The 22538-nt window shown below is 46.4% G+C and overlaps 2 protein-coding genes across 4 annotated transcripts in view; both read right to left on the minus strand.

Annotated features, from left to right (window-relative positions):
- CCM2L (CCM2 like scaffold protein) overlaps positions 1 to 9204 on the minus strand; it is a 30763-nt gene extending 21559 nt beyond the window's left edge. Inside the window, exons 1-2 of the mRNA XM_043982671.1 lie at positions 9004 to 9204; positions 4966 to 5133 (exon numbers count right to left, since the gene is read on the minus strand). Coding sequence (XP_043838606.1) covers positions 4966 to 5133; positions 9004 to 9033 — 198 coding nt within the window. The 5' untranslated portion in view covers positions 9034 to 9204. The remainder of the gene's footprint in view (positions 1 to 4965; positions 5134 to 9003) is intronic.
- The window catches only part of XKR7 (XK related 7), a 35353-nt gene continuing 17863 nt past the window's right edge, over positions 5049 to 22538 (minus strand). Inside the window, exons 3-5 of one of the 3 annotated variants that reach the window (XR_006354747.1) lie at positions 20688 to 21675; positions 18808 to 18891; positions 5049 to 5133 (exon numbers count right to left, since the gene is read on the minus strand). Coding sequence is in view for 2 of the 3 variants with exons in the window: in XM_043982674.1 (XP_043838609.1) it covers positions 18888 to 18891; positions 20727 to 21675 (953 nt within the window). In the remaining variant the exon portion in view is untranslated. Of the gene's footprint in view, positions 5134 to 17507; positions 18892 to 20687; positions 21676 to 22538 lie in introns of those variants that run through there. The other 2 variants (XM_043982674.1, XM_043982673.1) reach the window with 2 other exon arrangements.

A 22538-nucleotide genomic window follows, 5' to 3' on the forward strand; every position in this document is an offset into this window, starting at 1 on the left:
TTGAACTCAGGTCTTCCTGAATCCAGGGCCGGTGCTTTATCCACTGCACCACTTAGCTGCCCTCCTCATTTTACACTTTTCAAAAGCATTTTTATTCTCTTATTTAAGACTTAAAACATTCCTGTGAGATAGGAAGGACCATTCATTCACAAAATTAACTTTTATTATGAATTTGAACTGAGAGGACCAGACTGGAACCCCAGTTCTGGTAAGTACCTGACCTTGAACAAATCACAACTTTTGGGGGTTCAATCCCATCTGTATAATAAAGGATTTGGAAGAGATGGCTGCTAAGATCCTTCCAGCTCAAAATCCTAGGAACCTTCTGTGTGCAGAACACTGCTAGAAAGTAGGAGAGCAGCAAAGTCTAGATATGATGCAGTTCCTGCCCTCTGAGAGCTTAGAATCTAAAAGGAGGGTTGAACGAACACACACACACACACACACACACACACACACACACACACACACACACACTACTCTTCTTCTCATTTTCCAGATGAGGAAACAGAAGTCCAGGGGTCAAGGTTATATCTTTTTTGTTTTGTTTTGTTTTTGTGAGGCAATTGGGGTTAAGTGACTTGCCCAGGGTCACACAGCTAGTAAGTGTTAAGTGTCTGAGGCCAGATTTGAACTCAGGTACTCCTGACTCCAGGGCCAGTGCTCTATCCACTGTGCCACCTAGCTGCCCCCAAGGTTATATCTTAACCTAGTGGTGAGCCAGGATTAAAAAAACTCTGGTCTCTGGACTAGTCTAGTAATCTCAGGAGTTTTACCCAGTGGCCAGTTAACAGGAATTTGCCTAACCAACCAGCTAGAGGTTGCCTAATCCCTGCTCTGGGCCAAACCTGGAGGGGAGATAAAATGGAGATTCAGGGTGAGGGGAAAGACCAGTAAGTCCATAACCATTTATTAAGTGCCTGCTATGTGCTAGGCATTGTGCCTAGTGCTGGGGATACAAAGAAAGGCAAAAGTCAGTCCTTGCACTCACAAAACTCAGTCTAATGGAGGAGAAAACTTTTAAATAACTATGTAGAAAGAGAATATATACAGGTGCCGTCTAAAACATTAAGGAAGAAAGGAGTTCATTCCTAAGCTCTGGGCACCTTGGACAGCAATGCTCTCTCTCCCAGTCTATTCTGGGGGGCCCCAGGACCAGGATTCTAGGAGGTCACACACAGAAAGCCCCTACTCTCCTGATCCTATAAACTTTAAAACATTATATAAATGTGAACTATTATCAGTTGTAAACTTATAGAGTAGAGAATGAGACTGATTAGTTGCAGCCTATGTCCACTGCTGGGGTAATTATGGGGCAAAGTGGGTGGAGCACCAGGCCTGGAATCAGGAAGATTCATCTTCATGAGTTCAAATCTGGCCTCGGACACTTACTATCTGTATGACCCTGGGGAAGTTACTTAACCCTCTTTGCCTTAGTTTCCTCATGTGTAAAATGAGCTGGAGAAGGAAATGGCAAACCATTCCAGTACCTTTGCCAAGAAGACCCCAAATGGGGTCACGAAGAGTCAGACACAAGTGAAACAACTCAACAACAAAATGGCCATTGCTGAGGGAACAACACTAAGGCATTTCCATTAGAATGTGAACGAACTCCTGGGGCAGCTAGGTGGCGCAGTGGATAGAGTACTGGCCCTGGATTCAGGAGGACCTAAGTTCAAATCCTACCTCAGACACTTGACACTTAACTAGCCTGGGAAAGTCACTTAACCCTCATTGCCCTGCAAAAAAAATACAAAAAGCAAAAAAGAATGTAAACACCTTCAGGGAAGGGACTGTCAATTTTCATTTGTATTTGTATCCCTAGTACTTAGCACACTGTCAGGCACATATTTATTTTTAGTTTATTCACTGACTGACTGAGGAAAAAATCTTCAACAATTTATAGCTGTGGGGCGGCTAGGTGGTGTAGTGGATAAAGCGCCGGCCCTGGATTCAGGAGGACCTGAGTTCAAATTTGATCTCAGACACTTGACACTTACTAGCTGTGTGACCCTGGGCTAGTTATTGTACAAAAATTAATTATTAATAAGTATATCTAATCCGGAAAAATTATATAATTTTGGATTTATGAAAAATTATAGGTTTAGAAAAATTATAATTGGGCCGTAAATCCTGCCGTGGTCGCCATTCAAATATGAAAATATTTTTATTAACTAGGGCTAATTTGGGGGCTAAAGCTGACTGGGGTGACTAATCTGGGGACTCTGTTGACTATTTGGCTATCTGACTGCTATTAATTTAACGTGGGCTGTTTATAAAGTTCCACCACACTGCTCCCAAATTGATAAGCTAAAGATTAAGATACCTCTTAACTATATAATCAAAGCAGAGTTTATTTATGAGATACTATTTAAAATTAAGAATACAGGGAAATAAAATGTACAACCTGACTGCATTGCTGTGCATCTCTTTTCACCCCGTCTCTTTCCCACCTGCTGTGCCTCGAACTTTTTTAATACAATAAGGGCCTTAGCCACCTTCAGCCTCAGGGCTTGTTACACTTTCTCTGCTCAGCTACTTTCTTCTAACTCTTCTTAATCTTCACTTTCTCCAACCTTTACCCTGTGCTGACCACTTCTGTGCTCTCAGCTGCCTCCTAGTCAGTCTGTCTGTCTGCTCCATCAGTCTGCCCTCTTCCACCTTTGCCGTCCCTCTAATCTTGTCCGCTGGCCTTTCCTCCTTGCTCCTAGTCCAGCGTTACTGTTTGTCTTGTCCCCCCAACCCCTCTAATCGAACTCCCAGGTCTATATATACCTTTTTTTATCTCCACTCAGATCTCAGTGCTTCCTGTGCCCCCACAGACCAAGCTAATCCTCCAGCCAGGGCTGTGGCTGGTGGGGGAGGGGGGTGTACTCCAGCCTCACGTGCCACAGCACAGGCTATCCAGCATCTTTCAGAGAGCTCCGCTTAGGTCGGAGGGAGCTGGGGGCTTTTCCCCCAGCTGTCTGACCTGGCATCTTGTACAGCCCACGGGGCTTTTTGGCTCAGCTGAAGCTGAGGGAGAGGGGCTCCAGCACCTCCCACACAGAAGAGACCCTGAGGGCCTAAAGCTTTCTAATCTCAGCCTAAAGGTAGGGTCCCCAAATCAAAATAAATTTCCACATTATTTAACTCTCATTGCCCCACAAAAAACAAACAAAAAAGAACAAAAAACAAACAAACAAACAAAAAACGCTGCCAATTTATAGCTGTGTCTTACTCATTGGATGTCAGGAGTGAGTTTGGATGGGTCTCTGTGAGGGTGGCTATATGTATCTTCTATGTTTGCATGTGGCTCATAGAATCATACCATTGAGAGCTAGAAGGAATCTCAGAGGTTATCCAATCAACCCCCTGATGTTAGATCAGGATGTAACCTTAGGAATCCTCTAGCTCAGTGTGTCTGTGTTACAGTGCGGGAAACTGAGGCCAGAGGATAAGGGATGTGTTCAAGGTCACACAGTATTTCAATGACAAAATTAGGGCAAGAACCAAAGCCTCCTGATTCCTGGGCCAAAGCTCTTTGCATGACACCATACTGTCTATCTCCTTGCTAAGGAAGACAGCTTGGCTCCTTTGTAGGAAATAAGGTGGGGGAAAGGAAAGAATTAGCATCAGGAGTGGGATGCTGGAGTTTACCAACCAGCTCTACTTCTTATAACCTCAGAGACTTTGGGCAGATTATTTAACCTTTTTTTTTTAAATCAGTAATCACGTTCAAAAATGTTTTCAATTTTACTTCAAGCAACAAATTAAAAGCATATACTTAAAAGTACATAAAGAGTATAAATGGAGTTTTACATGATCTTTAGAAAAATACTGCCTGTTTTTTAAAAAGTACTTTTCTAGGGGGCATCTAGGTGGCACAGTGGATAGAGCACCAGCCCTGGATTCAGGAGGACCTGAGTTCAAATCCAGCCTCAGACACTTAACACTTACTAGCTGTGTTATCCTGGGCAAGTCACTTAACCCCAATTGCCTCACCCCCCCAAAGAAAGTACTCTTCTTTGAACTTGTATTAACATTTCTAAAGAAAAAGAGAAAGTAATTTTCATAGAATTTGACTTTTTGGAAAATACAGAGAAAATAGACATATTTCTTAAGCTTCTTGGATTACTATTCAGAATGGAGCACGCTGCTAATTTTGCTCTGAGATGAAGAACTTAATGTTTCTTAGAAATCATCAAGCCAACTTTATCCCCACAATGAAACTTAAGTAGATTATGCACTTTTGATTCCTTATACAAAGCTGATTCCTTCACTCAAACCTCTCTGGCCAAAAGGAGGAATCTGGCCTCTCATTAATCACACCATACCCTATATAAACACTTTGACATATAAGTGGATCTAATAATAGACTGGGGATATGATTAATTTATGTATGGAGCAAAATCCCTGATTTCAAACTAGAGTATTTGACCTCTTTAAGCCTCAATTTCCCCCTCTGTAAAGTGAGGGGGCTTCTTAAACTTTTTCCACTCATGACCCCTTTTTGCCCAAGAAATTTTTACGTGACCCCGGGTATATAAGCATGTAAAATAAGCATACATAACCTTTTATTGTTGCCAAGTTTTTTGTATCCTCCACATTCAGTTATGCAACTCCAAAAGGGGTTGTAACCCATAGTTTAAGAAGCTAGGATCAAAACAAACAAACAAACAAACAAAAAAAAAGAAGCTAGGATCTAGGGGCAGCTAGGTGGCACAGTGGATAGAGCACCAGCCCTGGAGTCAGGAGGACCTGAGTTCAAATCCGGCCTCAGACACTTGACACTTACTAGCTGTGTGACCCTGGGCAAGTCACTTAGCCCCAACTGCCTCATAAAAAAAAAAAGCAAAAAAAAAATCTAGGATCTAGTTCATATCTAAGAATCCTTCTAGCTCTAGATCCATACTCCTAAATTGTCCCTGCCCCCAATTTCTTGCCCACATCTCCTCCCATGAGATTTTCTTCCTCACCCTTTACCTTTACTTCCTTTTCCAGGTAGTCACACAGCAGAATCTGGGGGTCAATGAGGTAGTCCGGGGGGTACAGGGGCACAGAGTGGAGGGGCCGTCGGCTCACAGGACTTCTCCCAGCCGACCGACGTCCTGTCTTAGGGAATACCAGCCGACGGATAGGAGACACAAAGCCCTAGGAAAGTAAGTGGGGGGACGTTAAGAAGCATGGGCAGGGGCCTCAAAACCCAAGGGCTCAGCCAGGCTTCAGGGGGCCTCCCTTGCTCTGTGGATGTGTATTTAAACCTAGTATGACTTGGGGATTCCCAATAAGGACAGAATTAGGGCAGGACAAGGGCTGTGTTGGAAACATCTTGTGCCTCTGATTTGATTGTTAAATTTTCAGTGTGAGTATTAACACCTCAAAAACTGTCAAATGCTACAAATCAGGGCTTGATTTAGTGTTTTGTTGATCACTTAGACTGAAGTGACAGAAAATATTGATAATACAGGATAAACTTAAAAGTGTGTTGTATACATATTTATTTATTTATTTATTTGGGGGGGGGGGTAAGGCAATTGGGGTTAAGTGACTTGCCCAGGGTCACACAGCTAGTGTCAAGTGTATGAGGCTGGATTTGAACTTAGGTCCTCCTGATTCCAGGGCTGGTGCTTTTATCCACTGCACCACCTAGCTGCCCCTACACATTTGTTTTTAGAGAATTGATTATTAAACATTTGCTAGCACAACCCCCCCCCCCCCGACCCCCCCCCCCAGAGGGCTGCACTATTGGGACATTAAGTGTAACCAATGGTGGGGGGAGCTAGGTGGCACAGTGGATAAAAGCACTGGCCCTGAATTCAGGAGGACCTGAGTTCAAATCCGGCCTCAGACCCTTGACACTTACTAGCTGTGTGACCCTGGGAAAGTCACTTAACCCTCATTGCCCCATCCCCCCCCCACCAAAAAAGAAAGAAAATTGTAACCAGAGACTCTGTGAATGTATGAGTTGTATGAATTGAGTGTGAGTGTGGATGGGAGTCTGTGAGTGATTGTGGATATATGTGTTTTCTATGTTTGAATATGGCTCATAGGATCATACATTTAGAGCTGGAAGGATTCTTAGAAGTCATCTGGTTGACCCCCTGATTTTATGGGTGAAAAAACCTGAGGCCCAGAGGAATCCAGTGACATCCATGGCCACACAGGTAGGAAGTGGAAGAGCTGGGATTAGGCTTTCACCTCTAGACTTCTCTTCATTACACCATACTACTCACGTGTGTGTGTGTGTGTGTGTGTGTGTGTGTCTGAGCATGTTTGTGTGTGTAAGAATGTGAGTGTGTATATGAGTATGAGTGTGTATGAGTATGAGTGTGTATGAATATGAATGTGTATGAATATGAGTGTGTGTGAGTCCTTGTGTTTGAGTTTATGAGTTGCTGTGTCCTTGTGAATGTATTAGTCCGTGTGAATTCAAGTAGGTGTATGAGCACATGTATGTACTTGTGTGATTCTGCTTCTGGCCAAGGAAGTTTGCATGCCCTAAAACCCTCCTGTGAGTTTTGGCTTATTTAAGTGGAAAGCTTCTAGAACCACTTGGCCTCTGGGGGAGGGTATAAATCTCTAACCAGAAGAGGTAGGCCTATTCTGAAATTAGAGACATGGTGACTTTCAAAGATGGATAGACAGACAGATAATAGCTGTCATTTACATAGCTTTACTGTCTCATTTGAGCTGCAAATATACCATGCAAGTTAGGGTCTATGGGGTATTATGATCCTCATTTTACAGATGAAGAAACTGAGGCCCAGAGAGATTAAGTGACCTACCCATGGTTACATAGTTAGTAAATGCTGGAAGTGGAATTTGAACCCAGGTATTCCTGACTTTGAATCCAGCAGTGTATATACCTCACTGCCTATGGGCCCAAATGGATACAAAGACACAGGGATTTCCAAGGGCCAGAATCTCTAGGAGGGGCTGAGTAACCTGGAATCCACCTTAATCCCAATCCAAAAAAGATAGGGACTAGGAGATAACTTTAAAAAGCTTGGAAAGACATGTATGAAATGATGTATTGGGAAGTGAGCAGAACCAAGAAAACATTGTACACAGAGACAGCAATATTGTTTGATGAAGAACTGTGAATGACTTGACTATTCTCAATAATACAATAATCCAAGACAATCCCAAAAGAATCTTGATGAAACATACTATCCACCTCCAAAGAAAGAACTGATATTGATGGAACAGACTAAAGCATGCTATTTTTCATAATCTTTCATTAAGTGACAAATGTGCTGATGTTTTGCATGATCATATATGTAACCCATATTGGATTGTTTGCCTCCATGGGCAGGGGGGAGGGGAAGGAGGTAAGGAGAGATAGAGATTGGAACAGAAAAATATAAATAAAAATGTTTAACCTGAAAAAAAAAAGAAGAAGAAAAAAAGAAGATGGGGAAGGGGTGTGCTGGGAAGGGTACAGGATATATATACACGTATCTATATACATACACAAATATATATGTTGTGTATATATGAGTTATTTAGGTCTTATTTATATAGTAAGCATATTTAAACAAATTTGTCATATATATTGTTTATATAAATTTATATGTATACATTATTTATAAAAGTTATTTACCTGTATTTAAAAAAAAGAAAGAAAACTACCTGTTTATAAAAAAAAGGAAGAGGAAAGATTTAAAATACTAAGTTATATGTACTAGAATTTATCTAGGTTTATCTAAATGTAATAATGTAGAAAATATACATTATATATGTAAAAAAATTTAAAAGGAAGGGGTTTCTGAAGATGGATAACAGGGAAGGTCCAGGGTCTATTAAGAATACTGGGTAGTTTGGGGTGGCAGGTTGGATCAATCTGTCTTTCTAATTCATCTGCTTCTGGGGGCATGGTGCAGAGTCTAGAGCCACTGAGAGCAATGGGACAGAAGAAAGTTTGGGGCCTGCTGCTTGTCTTTTCTCTGGAAAAGATCCATGACTGAGAGCAACTGGAGAATAAGTTTGGGATGTTGCAAGATTGAGTTTTTAGCACAATCAGAAAGGCAGGGCAATTGATCTATGAGCCAATAACCCTGACAAGGACTCCAGCCTCTCTGCCTCTGAATTGCCTATAATTAGTTTACAAAAATAAATTAGTCTATGGAGGTTTCTGGGACAGTGTCCCTAAACCAAACCACTTACTGAAAGGTTCACAGAAAACAAGAAAGCAAAAGGCAGTTCATGAAAGAAAAACTAATGGGAAGAGCTTCAATATTGTGTTCTATATCCGGCTCATCTGCCCCACAAGCTTTTCCCTTGAAAACACACACACACACACACACACACACACACACACACACACACACACACCCTCAGTAGACCAGAGACAGACAGACAGTCTACCCCCAAAAGTTCAAGCTCCCCAGGTAGCTCTTCTGTGCCACACAGTGATGTGACACCTGGCAGTCCCTCTTACTAATACAGTGAACTCTGGATAAGGAGAAGCTGATGCCTTTGTCAGAGTGATCATTACAGCTAGCCAGTCTTCCTAACCAGGCTAACACTGGGTTCAAGTACACTTTTCTCTCAGGCTTCATGTCTTCATCTGTAAAATGAGGGAATTAGACTAGAACTGGGGTTCTTACTCTTCTCCATGAGTAAATTAGTTCACCTCATCAGTAAATTTGGATGAGGAAAAAACTACCTCTTGATTTCAATGTAATTGGGTTCCTTTCTAATCCTATGTATTTTAATTTACTCATTTAAAGACAACATATCTCGAAGGGGTCTATAGCCTTCACCAGATTGCCAAAGGGGTCAGTAATACACAAAAATGTTAAGAAACACTGGAATTCTTTTAAAAGGTTGATCTCTGAGTTCCCTCCGGTTCCAAGATCAGTCTATGTCAGGGAGCAGGGAAAGATAGCAGGATAGCACGACCCTTACATTGGTTATACCCTCCAGAAGTATCTTTTCTTCCTCTCACTCCTCCCCCCTCCAGGATCCCCCATTTTCTGAGTCCTGAAGCCCATTCCCAAGCCACAGCTCCAAACATACCTTTCTCCCCTTCTTCCCTTCGAACTCCATGGTGTGTCCCCCCCAACCCCCACCTCTCTACTGGCTGGGAATTTTCTTTGTTGTATTTCCTGCTTCGGAAACTCCACCAAGCAAACCAGGAATTCCTGCCCCTCCTGGCCTGATAAGAGGCACTGGACTAGAGTGGGTGGAGGTCCCAGGGACCCTAGGCCAGGCGAAGGAATCCTGAGAAGAGTGGCAGCCCCTCTAGGGGGGAGTTGGGTAATAACAGAGAATAAGGAGGAAGATGTAGGATACACTATCCCGGGGGCAGATAAGAGATAATCAGGGTTGGTAAGGCACACCTGCTGGGCCCTAGGTAGCTACACTTTATTCCTAGCCAGACTTTGTGTCTAGAGATGAAGTTTAACCTCCCTTTCAGACCCCTTAAAACAACAAAGTTACCCACTGTCCTCATACAGCCCCTGGCTACCTAGGACCCAACACTAGGCCCTGCCCCCTCAGGATTCCATCCTATTCCTTCACATCAACTCTTCAAAACCATCCCAGATCTAATGAACACTAGCAGGATCACGGGGCCCCAAGATTTAGAGGGGACTTTGGAGGGCATCTAGTCCAGCCGCCTCAGTTTATAGATGGAGGTGAGGCCCAGAAAAGGGCCTCATCTAAAGTGATACAGGTAGCAAACATGTCTTTGAACTCAGTTCTACTGACTCTCAACCTGGAACTGTTTTCATTACCCCATGGGCAGAAATGTGCTATTATTAAATGTTTAACAACCAGCTCCCCCCATAAATCTGTTTACAGGATATATTTTTTAATTTAATTGGCATTATTAACACCTTCCTAAATCTATTCAACAGTAAACAAAAAGAATTAATCAAACCCTAATTCATAGCATTTGCCCATTTCCAAGCTGCGGGTGCTCACACCTTAATGATCAGTAAGAGCTGGTTCAAGCACAACCTCGATCTAAGAGTCAGCATTAGGTTGTTAATGTCTAAAATTTGGTGGAATGAGCCCAAGACTGGCCCCAAGAGCCTGGGGTTCTAGTTCAAGGCCAGACACTGACTTTCTTCATTTGCTGTGTGACCCCATATAAATTGCTTAACTTTTCTGGGCCTCAGTTTCTTCCTCTGTTCAAAAGGGGATAATTATCTGCCTCAAAGCCGGGTTGTGAAAATCAGCTGAGAAGGAATGGAAAAGTATCAAGGGCTGAACAAAGTAGGAGATTATTTGGGAGAAGCAGCAATGGGTATATTGATGGTTTAAGTAGCCTGTTCTAACCCCAGTTCTGCCGCCATCGCTGTGTGATCTTGGGCAGGTCATTCATATTCCTTTTCTGGACTTCACTTACCACATCTTTCAGATGACCTCAGTCCGAGGTACTTTCCAGTGCTGACATTTTGTAATCTATCATTGGAAAGTAGACATACCTCTTTAGGTTCAGGGCTCCCTCTAAAAGAGGAGGCTGATGGAGGAGTTCCCAGGCCTTCCCTCCCTCTCACCCCGCTTCCCCCCTCTCTCCAGAGGCCAGATGACCTGGGCTGGAAGGGCTAGGCCTTATAACTGCTCCCTCCTTCCTCTGAGTATATTCTGCGCTTCTAGCCACAGTGACAGGAAACTGGTGTGGACCAGGCTTCAGTTCCAGGCAGGAAGAGAGAGGTTTAGTTCCTGTCCTCTCTGACACATTCTCCTAGAATTAGTTCAGACTTCCTTAGCAGTGAAAATACCCTCCAGGATCTCGGGTGCTGTCTGCAAATTCATAGGGTTGCATGTGGAAGGAAAACCGGGGTTTTGGTTTTTTGGGTTTTTTTTTTTTTTTGGTGTTTGTTTTTTTTTGTTTTGTTTTGTTTTATATTTGTAGTGGAAAGCTGTACAGGATAATGGAAAGAACACTGGGTTTGAGTTCAAATCCTGCCTCAAGCACTTATAGTAGACTTCCACCAGTTGCGGATGATCATGGATCAGCGCCTTGAAGAGCCACAGGCCACAGTGTGGCTGTGCAGTCCTATACAGGAGCCGCAGCTCCTGCCACAACGAGGACATCAGAAAACTGCGCTGTTGCCCGTCGGTTCCTGCGTCTCATTCGTTTTCCTTCCTCCCGAGCTTGAAGGCCTATCTCAGCTCAGCTCAGCTTACTAGATGTATTACTAAGAGCCTTACCTTACCTCTCTATGCCTTAGTTTCCTTATCTATAAAATATGGAGAGTAATATTTATATAGATTAACTTGCAGAGTTGTTATGAGGAAAGTACTTTTTTTTTTTTTGGGTGGGCAATGAGGGTTAAGTGACTTGTCCAGGGTCACACAGCTAGTAAGTATCGCGTATCTGAGGTTGAGTTTGAACTCAGGTCCTCCTGAATCCAGGTCCAGTGCTTTATCCACTGCGCCACCTAGCTGCCCCCAGGAAAGTACTTTGTAAACTTTTTTGGGGGAAACAATTGGGGTTAAGTGACTAGCCCAGGGTCACATAGCTAGTAAGTATCTGAGGCCAAATTTGAACTCAATTCCTCCTGACTCCAGGACTAGTGCTCTATCCACTGTGCCACCTAGGTGCCTGCTTTGTAAACTTTTAAGTGCTGCAGGAATGTGAGAGATTATTATTTTTGTGCTTTCTTAGCATACTCCAGCTGGCAGGGAGATGTCTAAGCTGGAAGATCCTCTAGGGATTACTTAGTCTAACGCCCCCTAGCATAGACCTCCGTCCTCTCTTCACTGGAATATTTCTGTAGTCTCCTAATGAGCCTCTGGTCTCCCCCTCTTCCATTCCTCCTACACTCATTGCCCTAGTTGTTTTCCTAATGCACCACTTTCATCATGTCCTTCCTCTTGCTTAAGATGCATTAGAGACTTCCATTTATGTACAGGGAAAAGTCTGTTGAAATCCTTCTTCTCTTTAAGGCTCCGCTCAGTTGCCACCACCTCTATGAAGTCCCCCCCTCCCCCATCTCCCCAAGCCAAAAGTGATTTCTTCTCCTTGAATCACTTGATGACATTTTGTTTTGCCTTTTTTCATGGCACTTAGCCCAGGATTTGAAATCAGAAGAACTTGGTTTGAATTCTGGCTCTGCCTACTATGTAACTATAACCTTGGGTAAGTCACTTAATTTTATTAGGCTTCACTTTTCCCATCTGTAGTAAAGGTGTATTGGATGATCTCCAGTTGTATGGTATAATTGGAAAGTAGGGGCTCAAAGCTGTCTAACTGATTGGTTTATCCCTTTCTCCAATCAGCAGAAGGAATCAAGCACAAATTTTACCTTCTCCCAGCCCCATTCCTATTCCCCACAACCAAGGCTGGAGGGATACAGGGGAACTCATTTCTTATGCCCAGCAAGATGTCAAGATTTGGAAGGAAGGCCCAGTTTGTTCCCTGTTAATCCCAGCTGGTGTTGCCACCATCCCACCTCCAACTTCCTCCTAAAGACACCCCATGTCTTGGCATATTTCCCAAGGGTGGTTGTTCCTTCTCTCAGCCCCTGATGCATAATACCAAGAAGAGGAATCAATATGCTTCTGTCTCCCTGTGCCCCCTTTAGACTCTCTCTCTGATACTATCACTTAGCATTCACTTTGAAAGTTCTCTTGATCCCTGTTGCAATGATCCCCGTATCTCTGGGTCATTGGCCCTCCTTTCCTATAAGTTCAGAACCTGGCTCACATCTTCTCCTCACCTCTGCTCATCTTCAAACACCCCAGTCTTCCAGGTTCTCAGCCTACTTAGCTCCCATGACTTCTGTGACCAGACTACTTCAACCTTTCATAGGATTAGATGCCAGGTTCTCAATCCCACCCTCAAGCCCCATTGATTTCTGCCTGCCCCACTAGGTGTCAGAATTCCTGGTTGCTGCTCTGAGGCAGACCCTTCCCGCAAAGAGGTAGGCCTGGAAGGAAGGCCAAGCTGTGACCTCCCATCTACCTCTCCTCGTCTAATTCAGGAAACATCCATGAGAGCCAGGGGGGTTTGTACTGAAATGACTTTAATATCTCATGTTGCAGCAAAATTAAAAATATACAAAAAGTTTGTGGCATACAAAAAAGTCTCAGTACAGAAAGCCCGGCCTGGGGATCCCCCAGCTTCCCCCTGCCTGAGCCCGAGAGAGGAAGGCAGAGGAAGAAGAGGGTGGCACCAACAATATTGAAGTACACGGAGGGAGACATAAGGGCTGAGGACCGAGGGAGGGTGCAACGGAATTGAAAAGGAGAAAGAGGAGGGGTTGAAGCTTGGCAAGGCCAGTAAGCTGACAGAGAACCCACGGAGCTGAAGCTCTGGGGCTTAAGCTGAGGGAAGGAGTCCATCATTGGGGATTCCTGTCAGTTAGTAACCAGGCGAGGAGGAGGGGATGGGAAAGAAGGAGGAGGCAGAGGGAGGAGTTCAAAATTGAACCATGTCTGAATTTGGAATCACATCTAAAATGGGGGCTGCATCTAGAATCAGATGTTTACATGGCCCCTGGAGCCAAGCCCTGTGAACTCCACAAAGGGCAAGAGCTTAGGAAATGCTTGTTGAATTAAATTCAATGTAGGAGTGGACAAGCTCATAGGTTTGGGGAGACTTCAAAGCACTGGACTCATCTGGGAGCTTCAGCCCTATGGGAACTCCCGAGGCAGCTTGTGGCTGATTGGGAATCCAGCCTGGGGAGGCAGGGGCCCTCTCCTACCCTTGATCTTAGGCATTCACAGAGTAGGTGGAGCCAAGAGCCCCATCCCAGCCTGCAGTGTGGCTGTGCCCCTGCCCTCCCCCCAATTATTGCAGGTGCCTCCAGCTCCTGTGGTTATGCATAGAAATGTGCCTTCTCAGGGTGCCTCCCCAAGTTAGGAGGATCCCATCTGTTCAGGGCTTTCCTGGGGAGAGGGAGCTGAGGTGCCATGACACTGTCAAGGAGGACCCAGGAAGGCCTCTGTCTCAGGATTCTTATTCCACCCCATTTTCTGGCAGTCATATTCCCAGAGAGAGTTCTGGGTTTGGGAGATTAGGTTCTTCCATTTACCTCCGATTCCCAGCTGCTTCTTTTCTCGGGCAACCCTCTCAGCAGAACCAGGCAACCAATATTTTCATACACACACACACATACACACATGACACATGGTGTCATGACATCTTCAAAGCCTTTCCCTCCCACCCACCCCCACCCCATCAGAGCCCATCCCAAGGTCAGAGCAGACGCACTAGGGAACAGTGTGCATCCCAAACCAAAGCCTGCCATCCAGGGAGCCTTTCCAGACCAACCCTTCCTTTCCCTGCCCCACCCTTGCCATATTCCTGCATGGTATCTTAGAGCACTTTAGCAACAGGTTGGTGCTGTCTCTCCTCCTTAAGGGAGAGAGGAGGAAGCAGAGGGCAAAAGGGGCCGAGTCCTTGTAAGCCATTCCTACTTGTCACCTACATACTCTTCATCAGTGTCCACTGAAGGGGGGTAAGGGGAGGAATCTGACTTAATCCCTTCCTTTATCAAATGGCCCCTGAAACCCAGTGGGTAGTATGGATTTAGTATGGCAGTCCATGGGTAGGGATACTATCCTGGGATCTGGCCTCACTGGGCACTGAACATGACCCTAGCCCTTTAACAATGCTTGTCCCTGAAGAGCCAGGGGCCCTGGTGGTATGTGTTGGGGGTGGGGGGAATGGCTACTGTCAGTGGTCTCTGAGTAGGGAACAGCTCCTGGGGCCCACATAGAGGCAGACTAGAGATGGCGTTAGAACTCTGTTATTGGCAAGGAATGGTTAGGTGGGAGGCCAGAAGGAAGGTTGCCAGGCCCCATCAAACCCAACCCCCTGGCAGAGAGGAAAAACAGAAGCAGAATCTCAATGAGCAGAAGACAACCAACCCAATCACCCTGAATCAAGCTGGCTCCCAAGTGAAAACCTCTAGACTCTCATCTCTTCCGTACTGCTCCTGCCTTCTGGCCCCCAAGGTTAGAAATGAGTAATGAGGGGCAGCTAGGTGGCGTAGTGGATAGAGCACCAGCCCTGGAGTCAGGAGTACCTGAGTTCAAATCCAGCCTCAGACACTTAACGCTTACTAGCTGTGTGACCCTGGGCAAGTCACTTAACTCCAATTGCCTCACTAAAAAAAAAAAAAAAAGAAAAAAAAGAAATGAGTAACGAGGCCAATCCAGAAGAGGAATAACTCTAGAGTTCTAGACCCGGCCTGTTGCTAAAGTCAAATCAGGAATGGTTTCTGGCTCCAGGTAGGCTCTAAGGCAGGAGTTATATTCCAGGTAGATTCTGGCTAAAGCCCCTGCATCTGTTCCACACTGGAAGTGAAATCCTTTCTCATTCTCATTTGTTTGGGAGAAGACAAGTGGCAGATTCGGAGTCCTCCCCAGTTCTGAGATCTCAGGGAGGCAGCGCTACCTCCCTTCCTGGTCAGTGGACCTTCTCTTGAGGCACCTGATGGAGATGCCACCCTGGGGAAGCAGGAACTGAGTTTTTCAGCCCCTCCTATCCCTGCTTATAAGGGGAAGGAGCTGGGAAGAGTGACAGCATCAAGCTTATCCTGTACATCCGTACTTGAGAAGCCCTCTCCTCGGTCCCAGAGAGCTGCCACAAGATCTCCAGCTTCCTCAGTGAGCAAGTAGGGGTCCAAGTTTCTTCAGAGCCCCATAGGTTTATGATAAAGAAGGGAAGAGGGGTCTTAGCTGACCTCTGAGAGCTCTTCTAATTCTTAAGATTTTGAGAATGATGAAGAATTCAGAGGGCCAGAAAGACAAGGGCACTCGAGGAATGTCCATAGTACAGGAAGAAAAGAGAAGGTTCTTGGGGCAGACCCCTTCCCTCTTCTCTCTTGGACAGACCCCTTGACTTTTCATCTCCAAGTGATTTCCAGCTCAGGAATAGATCTGCCTACTCCAACAGGGCCTCCTTGGCCTTGGACTGCTCCAAGTTTTCTGCTTGAATCTGGCTCTTCTAGCTGACCTAGTACCAGTCACAGAGTAGTGGACAAGAGAAAAAGGCCTCCATTGACCCTTAGAAAGGCAGCCTAGCCAGCCAGTCCATCAGTGTATCTGGCAGTGGGACGTGGGTATGAAAGAGGTAATGGAAGGTGTAATATTTGGGGTGGAGAATAAGGACAAAGGACTTGGGTAGTAGGTGGGGAGGGGAGTTGTCTGTACTCAGGAGGCTGCTGATTGATACCTGGGGTATCAATAACAACCGGGGACCATTTGATGGGAATGGGTTCTGTGCTGTACTGGGAGGGGACAGGGGGAGGACATGGTAACAAGGCACATGGTACAGTCAGTGCATTGGGTGGATGATGGGTGTGTGGTTGGTGTGAATCAGCCTGGGAGCCTAATGGGGCACCATGGCTGGTACATACGGTGGTGGTGGTAGCATGTGTGTATGTGTGTGTGTGTTGGGGTGTGGGTACATGTGTAAGTGAGTGAAAGTCAAAGAGAGAGATTGTATGTCCTAGGGACCACTGGGGGTGGGAGGAGACAGGAGTCCAAGTAACCTGCACACTGTGAGAACAGCTGACACCAGAGGGTAGGCAGTGTCAGGGGGTACAACATAGAATTCACTCACATAGGACCAGGCACTTTTCATGCTCACTGTTAATGATGACCTGGTAGCAAGCTGGAGAATTTCAAGGACCCTTGGGCTCAACCTGACCTTCTCACAATCACAGAGCTAGATGGGACCTTCAAGAGGATCTCATTCAACTCCTTCATTTTACAGGGAGAACTGAGGCCCAGAGAGGATGAGTCAGTAGCATAACCAGGTATCTAATAATAATCATGGTAGCTGGGGCCTTTATGGTTTGTAAAGCATTTTATGTTCCCTACCCAAACCCCAGAGAGGAGGAACCTGGTGCCTCCACCAGTGTTGAGAGACCACACAGAAGCAACAAGAAAGAAAGGGATGGAGGGGAGATGTCAGGGTTGGCAAAACCTCCTATCTCCACTCTACCCACAAAGCTCCTTGGTGGTCTGACTGAACAATAGTGGAAAGAGCAAGAAACCTTGGTTTCCAAACTTGGCTCCGCCATTAATTCTCTTTATGACTCTGGTCAAATCCCTTCCCATCTCTAGGCCTCAGTTTCTTCATCTGTTAAAATGAGGGGGATGGACTAAATGATCTAGTTCTCTTTTGGCTTTTATAGTGAATCGGGGGACCTGGACTCTGTCCTTATATAGCTGTGTGACTTTGGGCAAATCACTTCCCTGAGCCTCAGTTTCCCGATTTATAAAGAGAAGGGTCTCTGAGGACTCTCCCACCTATAACATTCTGTGATTCTATGACTTACATTCACCTAAGAGATCAAAGAGGGCCCTAGGAAGGTTACAAGAAGAAAGAATGTGGGAGGGAGGGACAAAGACATCCAAGGGCCAGGCAGGGAACAGAAAGACCAGCTGAGGTAGATCATGTCACAGGAAGGAAGACAAAAGGACACCATAGATATCCCTGGGGGAGGCCTGGGTAGTCAGAGCTAGAACTTGGTCCAGGCATCGCTGGTCAAGAGCTCACACCACTGAAAACCAAGCTCTGCCACCTCCTAGAACCAAGTTTCTATCTCTACCCTCCCCCCCAGGATTGGGCCAATGCCAGAGCTAAGAAACAATCACATAAAGTACCCCAGACTGTGAGTCAGGAGATCTGGATTTCAGGTACCATTCACCAACAGTTTGAGTCTCAACCTCAGTTTCCTCGGCACTGAAATAAGAACTTGGACCAGATGATCTCTAAGGTCCCTTCCAACTCTGACTCCTGGAGACCTGGTTTTGAATTCAGGTCCTGCTGCTTAGTAGCTGTCTAACATTAGACAAATCACTTTATTCCCCCCCCCCATGGGGGCCTCAGTTTCCTTTTCTGTAAAATAAGGGGTTCAGACTAGTTAAGCTCCAAGGTCCCTTCAAGGTCTGAATTCTATAAGCCTGTGATAGTGAGACTTCCAGACTGGTTTGGAAGCATTTTAGATTTAGGCCCAAAGCCGGGAGAGCCCTAGAGCCTGATAGCCTAGAAGCTGTAGTGACCCAAACCTTATTTTTTCATCTAGGGCTGCCCCCTGGACCTTGGGGCTCTTGAATTCCTTTGCACAATCTGTTGGTAGACAGAGGCTTTCATTGGATTTGGAGTCTTTGGGAGCTGAGCACTCTAGGGAATGAGAAGGAAGATAATTCTTTCCCATTTTCTTTCTAAGACCCCTAGGGAGTCCCAGACTCGGATAATTTTTCAGGCTCATGTCTGGTCTCTGGCACAGACCCTTAGAAAAAGGGAAGTGTATATTCCATCCCTGGCTCTGACTCTCACTAGCTACATGACCTTGGACAATCCCAATCTCTCTCTGAATCTTAAATTTCCTCCTCTCTAAAAAGGTGATTCAGGCCAGGGGATCCAGAAAGCCATTCTTGGCTGAGCAATGGGCGTGCTTCTCTTGGGGCAGGTCTGGCTGGGTTTAGGTCCCACCCCAATCTGATCTTAACCCCCTCATTCAACCACATGCTGCCTGGAACCCCATGTTGGGATTCACCCAGGCATAGATGTGGAAGGTGGGGAGAAGTCAAAAAAGCAGCTCTGGGTGTTGGCATGATGGGGTCTATACACGATTTCACCATGTGCGGATATTTGGGAAAAAATGGAATGTGTGCTCAGTGGGGGTTGCATCAAGTGTTATGTGTGTGGGGTATGTGCGTGTATACAGAGATGCATGTTATCTGTGTGTATACTTGTGTGCACATTGGGAGTTACTTTGCACTCTAAGTCCTGACCATCTTTCAACACTCCCCCCCCCACACACACACACTTTAGTAGAGACAGCGTCCACCTGAGTGCAGGCTCATGGTTTAGGAGAAAGAACTGGAGGCTGGGTGTCAATAAACCTGCGTTCTGTTCCTCCTCTGGAGCTAACTTCCTGTGTAAGCTTCGACAAATCACTTCCCATTCCAGGGCCTCAATTTCCTCATCTGTAAAATAAAATGGTTGGACTGGATGATCTCTAACCCTACCCCATCCCCACCCCAATTCAATTTGGGGCCCTGAGGCAACAACTTGGCCTTAAAGAGGCCGTTCCCACTCCCACCATGCTTGGTTCATATTTTAGGCGTCATCTTTCCCTTCAGTCTCATTTTGGAGGTTAGGCCAGGAATACACCAGCCAGACTCTAGAGTTTCTTTGGGAGACCAGGACATTTCAATCTTGCCCCCAGGGCCTGAGCATTTCTTTTTCCCTCCCAAGGAGTTCCCTGAGGCTGTCCCAACTCTGACTCCCTTGGTCTGAAAGCCTTGAGAGACATCTACAGGACCCTGGGCTCTGACTGTCCCAAAGCCAAAAGGGTCATTTCCCAGGCACCCCAGGGCAGGGGATCCAGCTGTGAGCCTGGTGGAGAACCAGAAATTTCTGTCATTCCCCCAAAGCTCGAGTTTCCCAATTGGGAAATTTATATCCTTGATAATTCCTTTTATAAATACCCAGTCATCTCAAAATCTTATTTTCCCCTTCTGATGGCATTTGTGTCACAAAGTGATCAGGAACCTAGACTCTTTTGTGATCCTTAGACCCGAGAGTCCTCAGAAGGTTCCTAATATTTGGGTTCCTTATCCTAAAACCTCCCAATAAGGACAGGGTCTAGACCTCAGCAGCAGATCCTAGAAGGAAAATTGCAATGATCAGGTCCCACAGACACACTGTCCCCAGAGCTCTACTATAAACAGAAATCTAGAACCTGAATAGCAGTCTAGAAAAATAATGTAGACTCTGGACATTTCCCAGACAGTATTCTAGAGCCTCCCTTATGCCCTGGCATATGGAAGGTATTATAGAAGATGCTGGGCCTATTGGATGCTAGAACCAGAGGACCTATATTCAAATTCCAAGTGAACTATTTCCTTCTTGAATGACCCTGGGCAAATCCCCTTCTCTGGGATTCATTTTCCTTGTCTGTAAAATGAGGGGCTTGACTAGATGATTTCTCTAAATCCTTTGATCCCAAAGCCTTAACTTCTCCATACATAGGAGCCTGGCCTTAGGAATTTGGCCTTTGAACAACTCCACATCTAGCCCCTTCATCCTGGCCAGCTCCCTCAACCTCAGGGGTTCAGCACAGCCCAGACACCCTGTGGTATCTGGGAGTTCAAGATGCCATATGTTACCATATCCAGATCTCAGGTCCCATAGATGCTCCAAGGTTATCACAGCTGGAGAGGATCTTATGGATCATCTGGTCAAACCTTCTCATTTTACAGCAGAGAAAACTGGGACCCAAAGGGGGGACATGACTCATCCAATGACTCAGCAGAGCCAAGATTTGAACCTGGATTCTCAAGCTTCAAATCCAGTCCTCTTTCATCTATACCATGCTTCCTCAGTCCTTTAGGTGCCCACAGTACCCTACAGAGAGTCGTAGTTCAGCTCATGGAACCCACAGCCTCTCTGCCTTTGTTCATCAGAGGTGATGGCATCGCTGGTGGGCAGGAAATGCCATATGGAAGAGAGGACTCTGGGCCTGGGGGAGGGTGAAGTTTAGCACCAGTTAATTCCCTGGATCCCAGGGAATTTGATGGACTATGTGGGAGCTACAAGGGCCAGGGCAGGGGGCAGGGCATCAGTGCCAAGGAACTCACCCAAAAAATTGCAAAGGAGAGGGAAGGAGGATTTCCATTGGCTGGGGTCATCACGTTCCCCTCCCTGCCACTTTTGACCCAAGAGACCTACCCACTCTAAGCTCAACACTGACTGGTTTAGGGGAGTGGAGCCGCCATACCCCTTATCCCCCAACCCTGATGGTTGTAGAGCAGCCTACACCGTGGTCTCATACTCCAGTAGCTCCCGGGAGGCCCCCATGCTTCGGTATTGCAAGCGAGGGGTAGCTGGGGATGAATACTCAAGTGCCAGAATGGTCTTACGCAGCCGGCGGTCTATAAAGTGGGCATCCCATGCTGGATACTTTTTTCGGGGAAGGTCTATTCGGATCACAGGCCCCTCTGTCCGGGGGGTGCGGGCCACTGGTGTGGCAGGGAGGCTGGGCCGGACCTGGAACACAGCCGGTGTACCACTGTCACGGTCTCCAGGGACCCCGTCCCGCTCTCCACCTGTAGTCCGGGGCAGAGACCGTGGGGGGCTGGTAACTGCATCAGCAGAGGGACCAGAAGGGCCAGCGCCCACAGCCTCAGGAAAGATGCCCACGGGAGCCTGGGGACCAAACATGGGCCCATTGGGGTGCAGGAGGCAGTAATAGACAAGCATGAAAAAGATGCCCAGGGCATAGCTAGCAGCCACCACGCACACCATGATTAAGGCGCTGAAGTCAGTGGGGAAGTTGTGGTTGTAGTACCAGAAGCCAGTCAGGGCGGCATTCTCCACCAGGACAATACAGTAGTAGATGGACATCCGGCAGCGGCTGCGTCCCTCCTTAACATTGAACCAGCAGAAGATGTAGATGATGCCCACCACCATGTTGTAGATGATCTCTTCCCACTTGGACATGCAGAAGTCTGTCTCCCCCTGGATGACCCAGAAGGTCATGACACACCAGTGGGCAACAATAAAGATGCCAAAGTAGAGCCGGAAGACGCTGGCAAAGAGTGCGAAGGCCAAGGCTCGAGCGGCTATGGTGAAGAGGTGCCAGAGGATCTGGACTATAGCCCCCTTGTAAGACATGGCACGCTTGTCGTCTCTTGAGTCCCGAAGCACCTTCTGATAAGAAGCGATTATCCAGGCCAGCGACACCAGTGAGGCTGAGGCTGAGAGACCTGTGGAGACAGGGGCCAGAGGTGGGAGGGGGGGAGGGAGCCAGGGTTAAGGATAAGGCAAGGTCTCCAAAGGGAGGGAGAGGGGAGGTAGTGAGAGGTAGGTAAGAGGGCTCAGTGTTAGGGGCAGGGTCTCTGAGAGGAGAGAAAAGGACAAGAGGTAGGTGGTAGGGGTTGGGGTGGGGATAAGGGTCAGGGTTAGGGTCTCTGAGAGCAGATAGGGTAAGAGGTCATAGAACCATAGATTTGGAGCTAAAAGGGAGCTCAGAGGTCATTAGTCCAACCTACTCATTTTACTGATGTGAAAACTAAGGCCCAGAGAAATGAAGGAAATAGTAAAGCTGGGATTCCAACCCATGCCCTTCAACACTCCTACCTCCTACCTCTACCTCCTTCTCCTCACATTACCTCAGGACACCTACATCCTGAGAGCTGAGTTCAGTTCTTGTAGGGAAACTCATGTGGAGACAAAGATATTCTCGAGGACAGAGGAACAGAGAGATGGATGGAATGGGCCTCTGTGGGACGGGAGGGGGATTTTTGAGAGGGAAGAGAGCAGCAGGAGGCAGGCAGGGCCTGCGGTAACTAGGATTGGGGCTGGGTGTGAGTGTAGACCAGGATCTCTGAGGTTAGAAGCACATGGGAGTCTCCAAGAGGGTATTGGCAGCTGTGGATAAAAGAGGGAGACGGGAAAGGGAGAGGGAGAAAGTAAGGGAATGAAGAAAAGAAGAGAATAAAGAGAGATGAGAGAAAAGTGAAGGAGAGGGAAGGGGAGATGGGTAGGAGCCAGTCAAAGGTTGGGCAGAAAATAGAAACATGGAGTAGACAGAGGCTTGGAGGATCCAGCGAACTGGAGGGTAGAAGGG

The sequence above is a fragment of the Dromiciops gliroides genome, chromosome 2, assembly GCF_019393635.1.
Source record: "Dromiciops gliroides isolate mDroGli1 chromosome 2, mDroGli1.pri, whole genome shotgun sequence".
In the NCBI taxonomy this organism is placed as follows: Eukaryota; Metazoa; Chordata; class Mammalia; order Microbiotheria; family Microbiotheriidae; genus Dromiciops; species Dromiciops gliroides.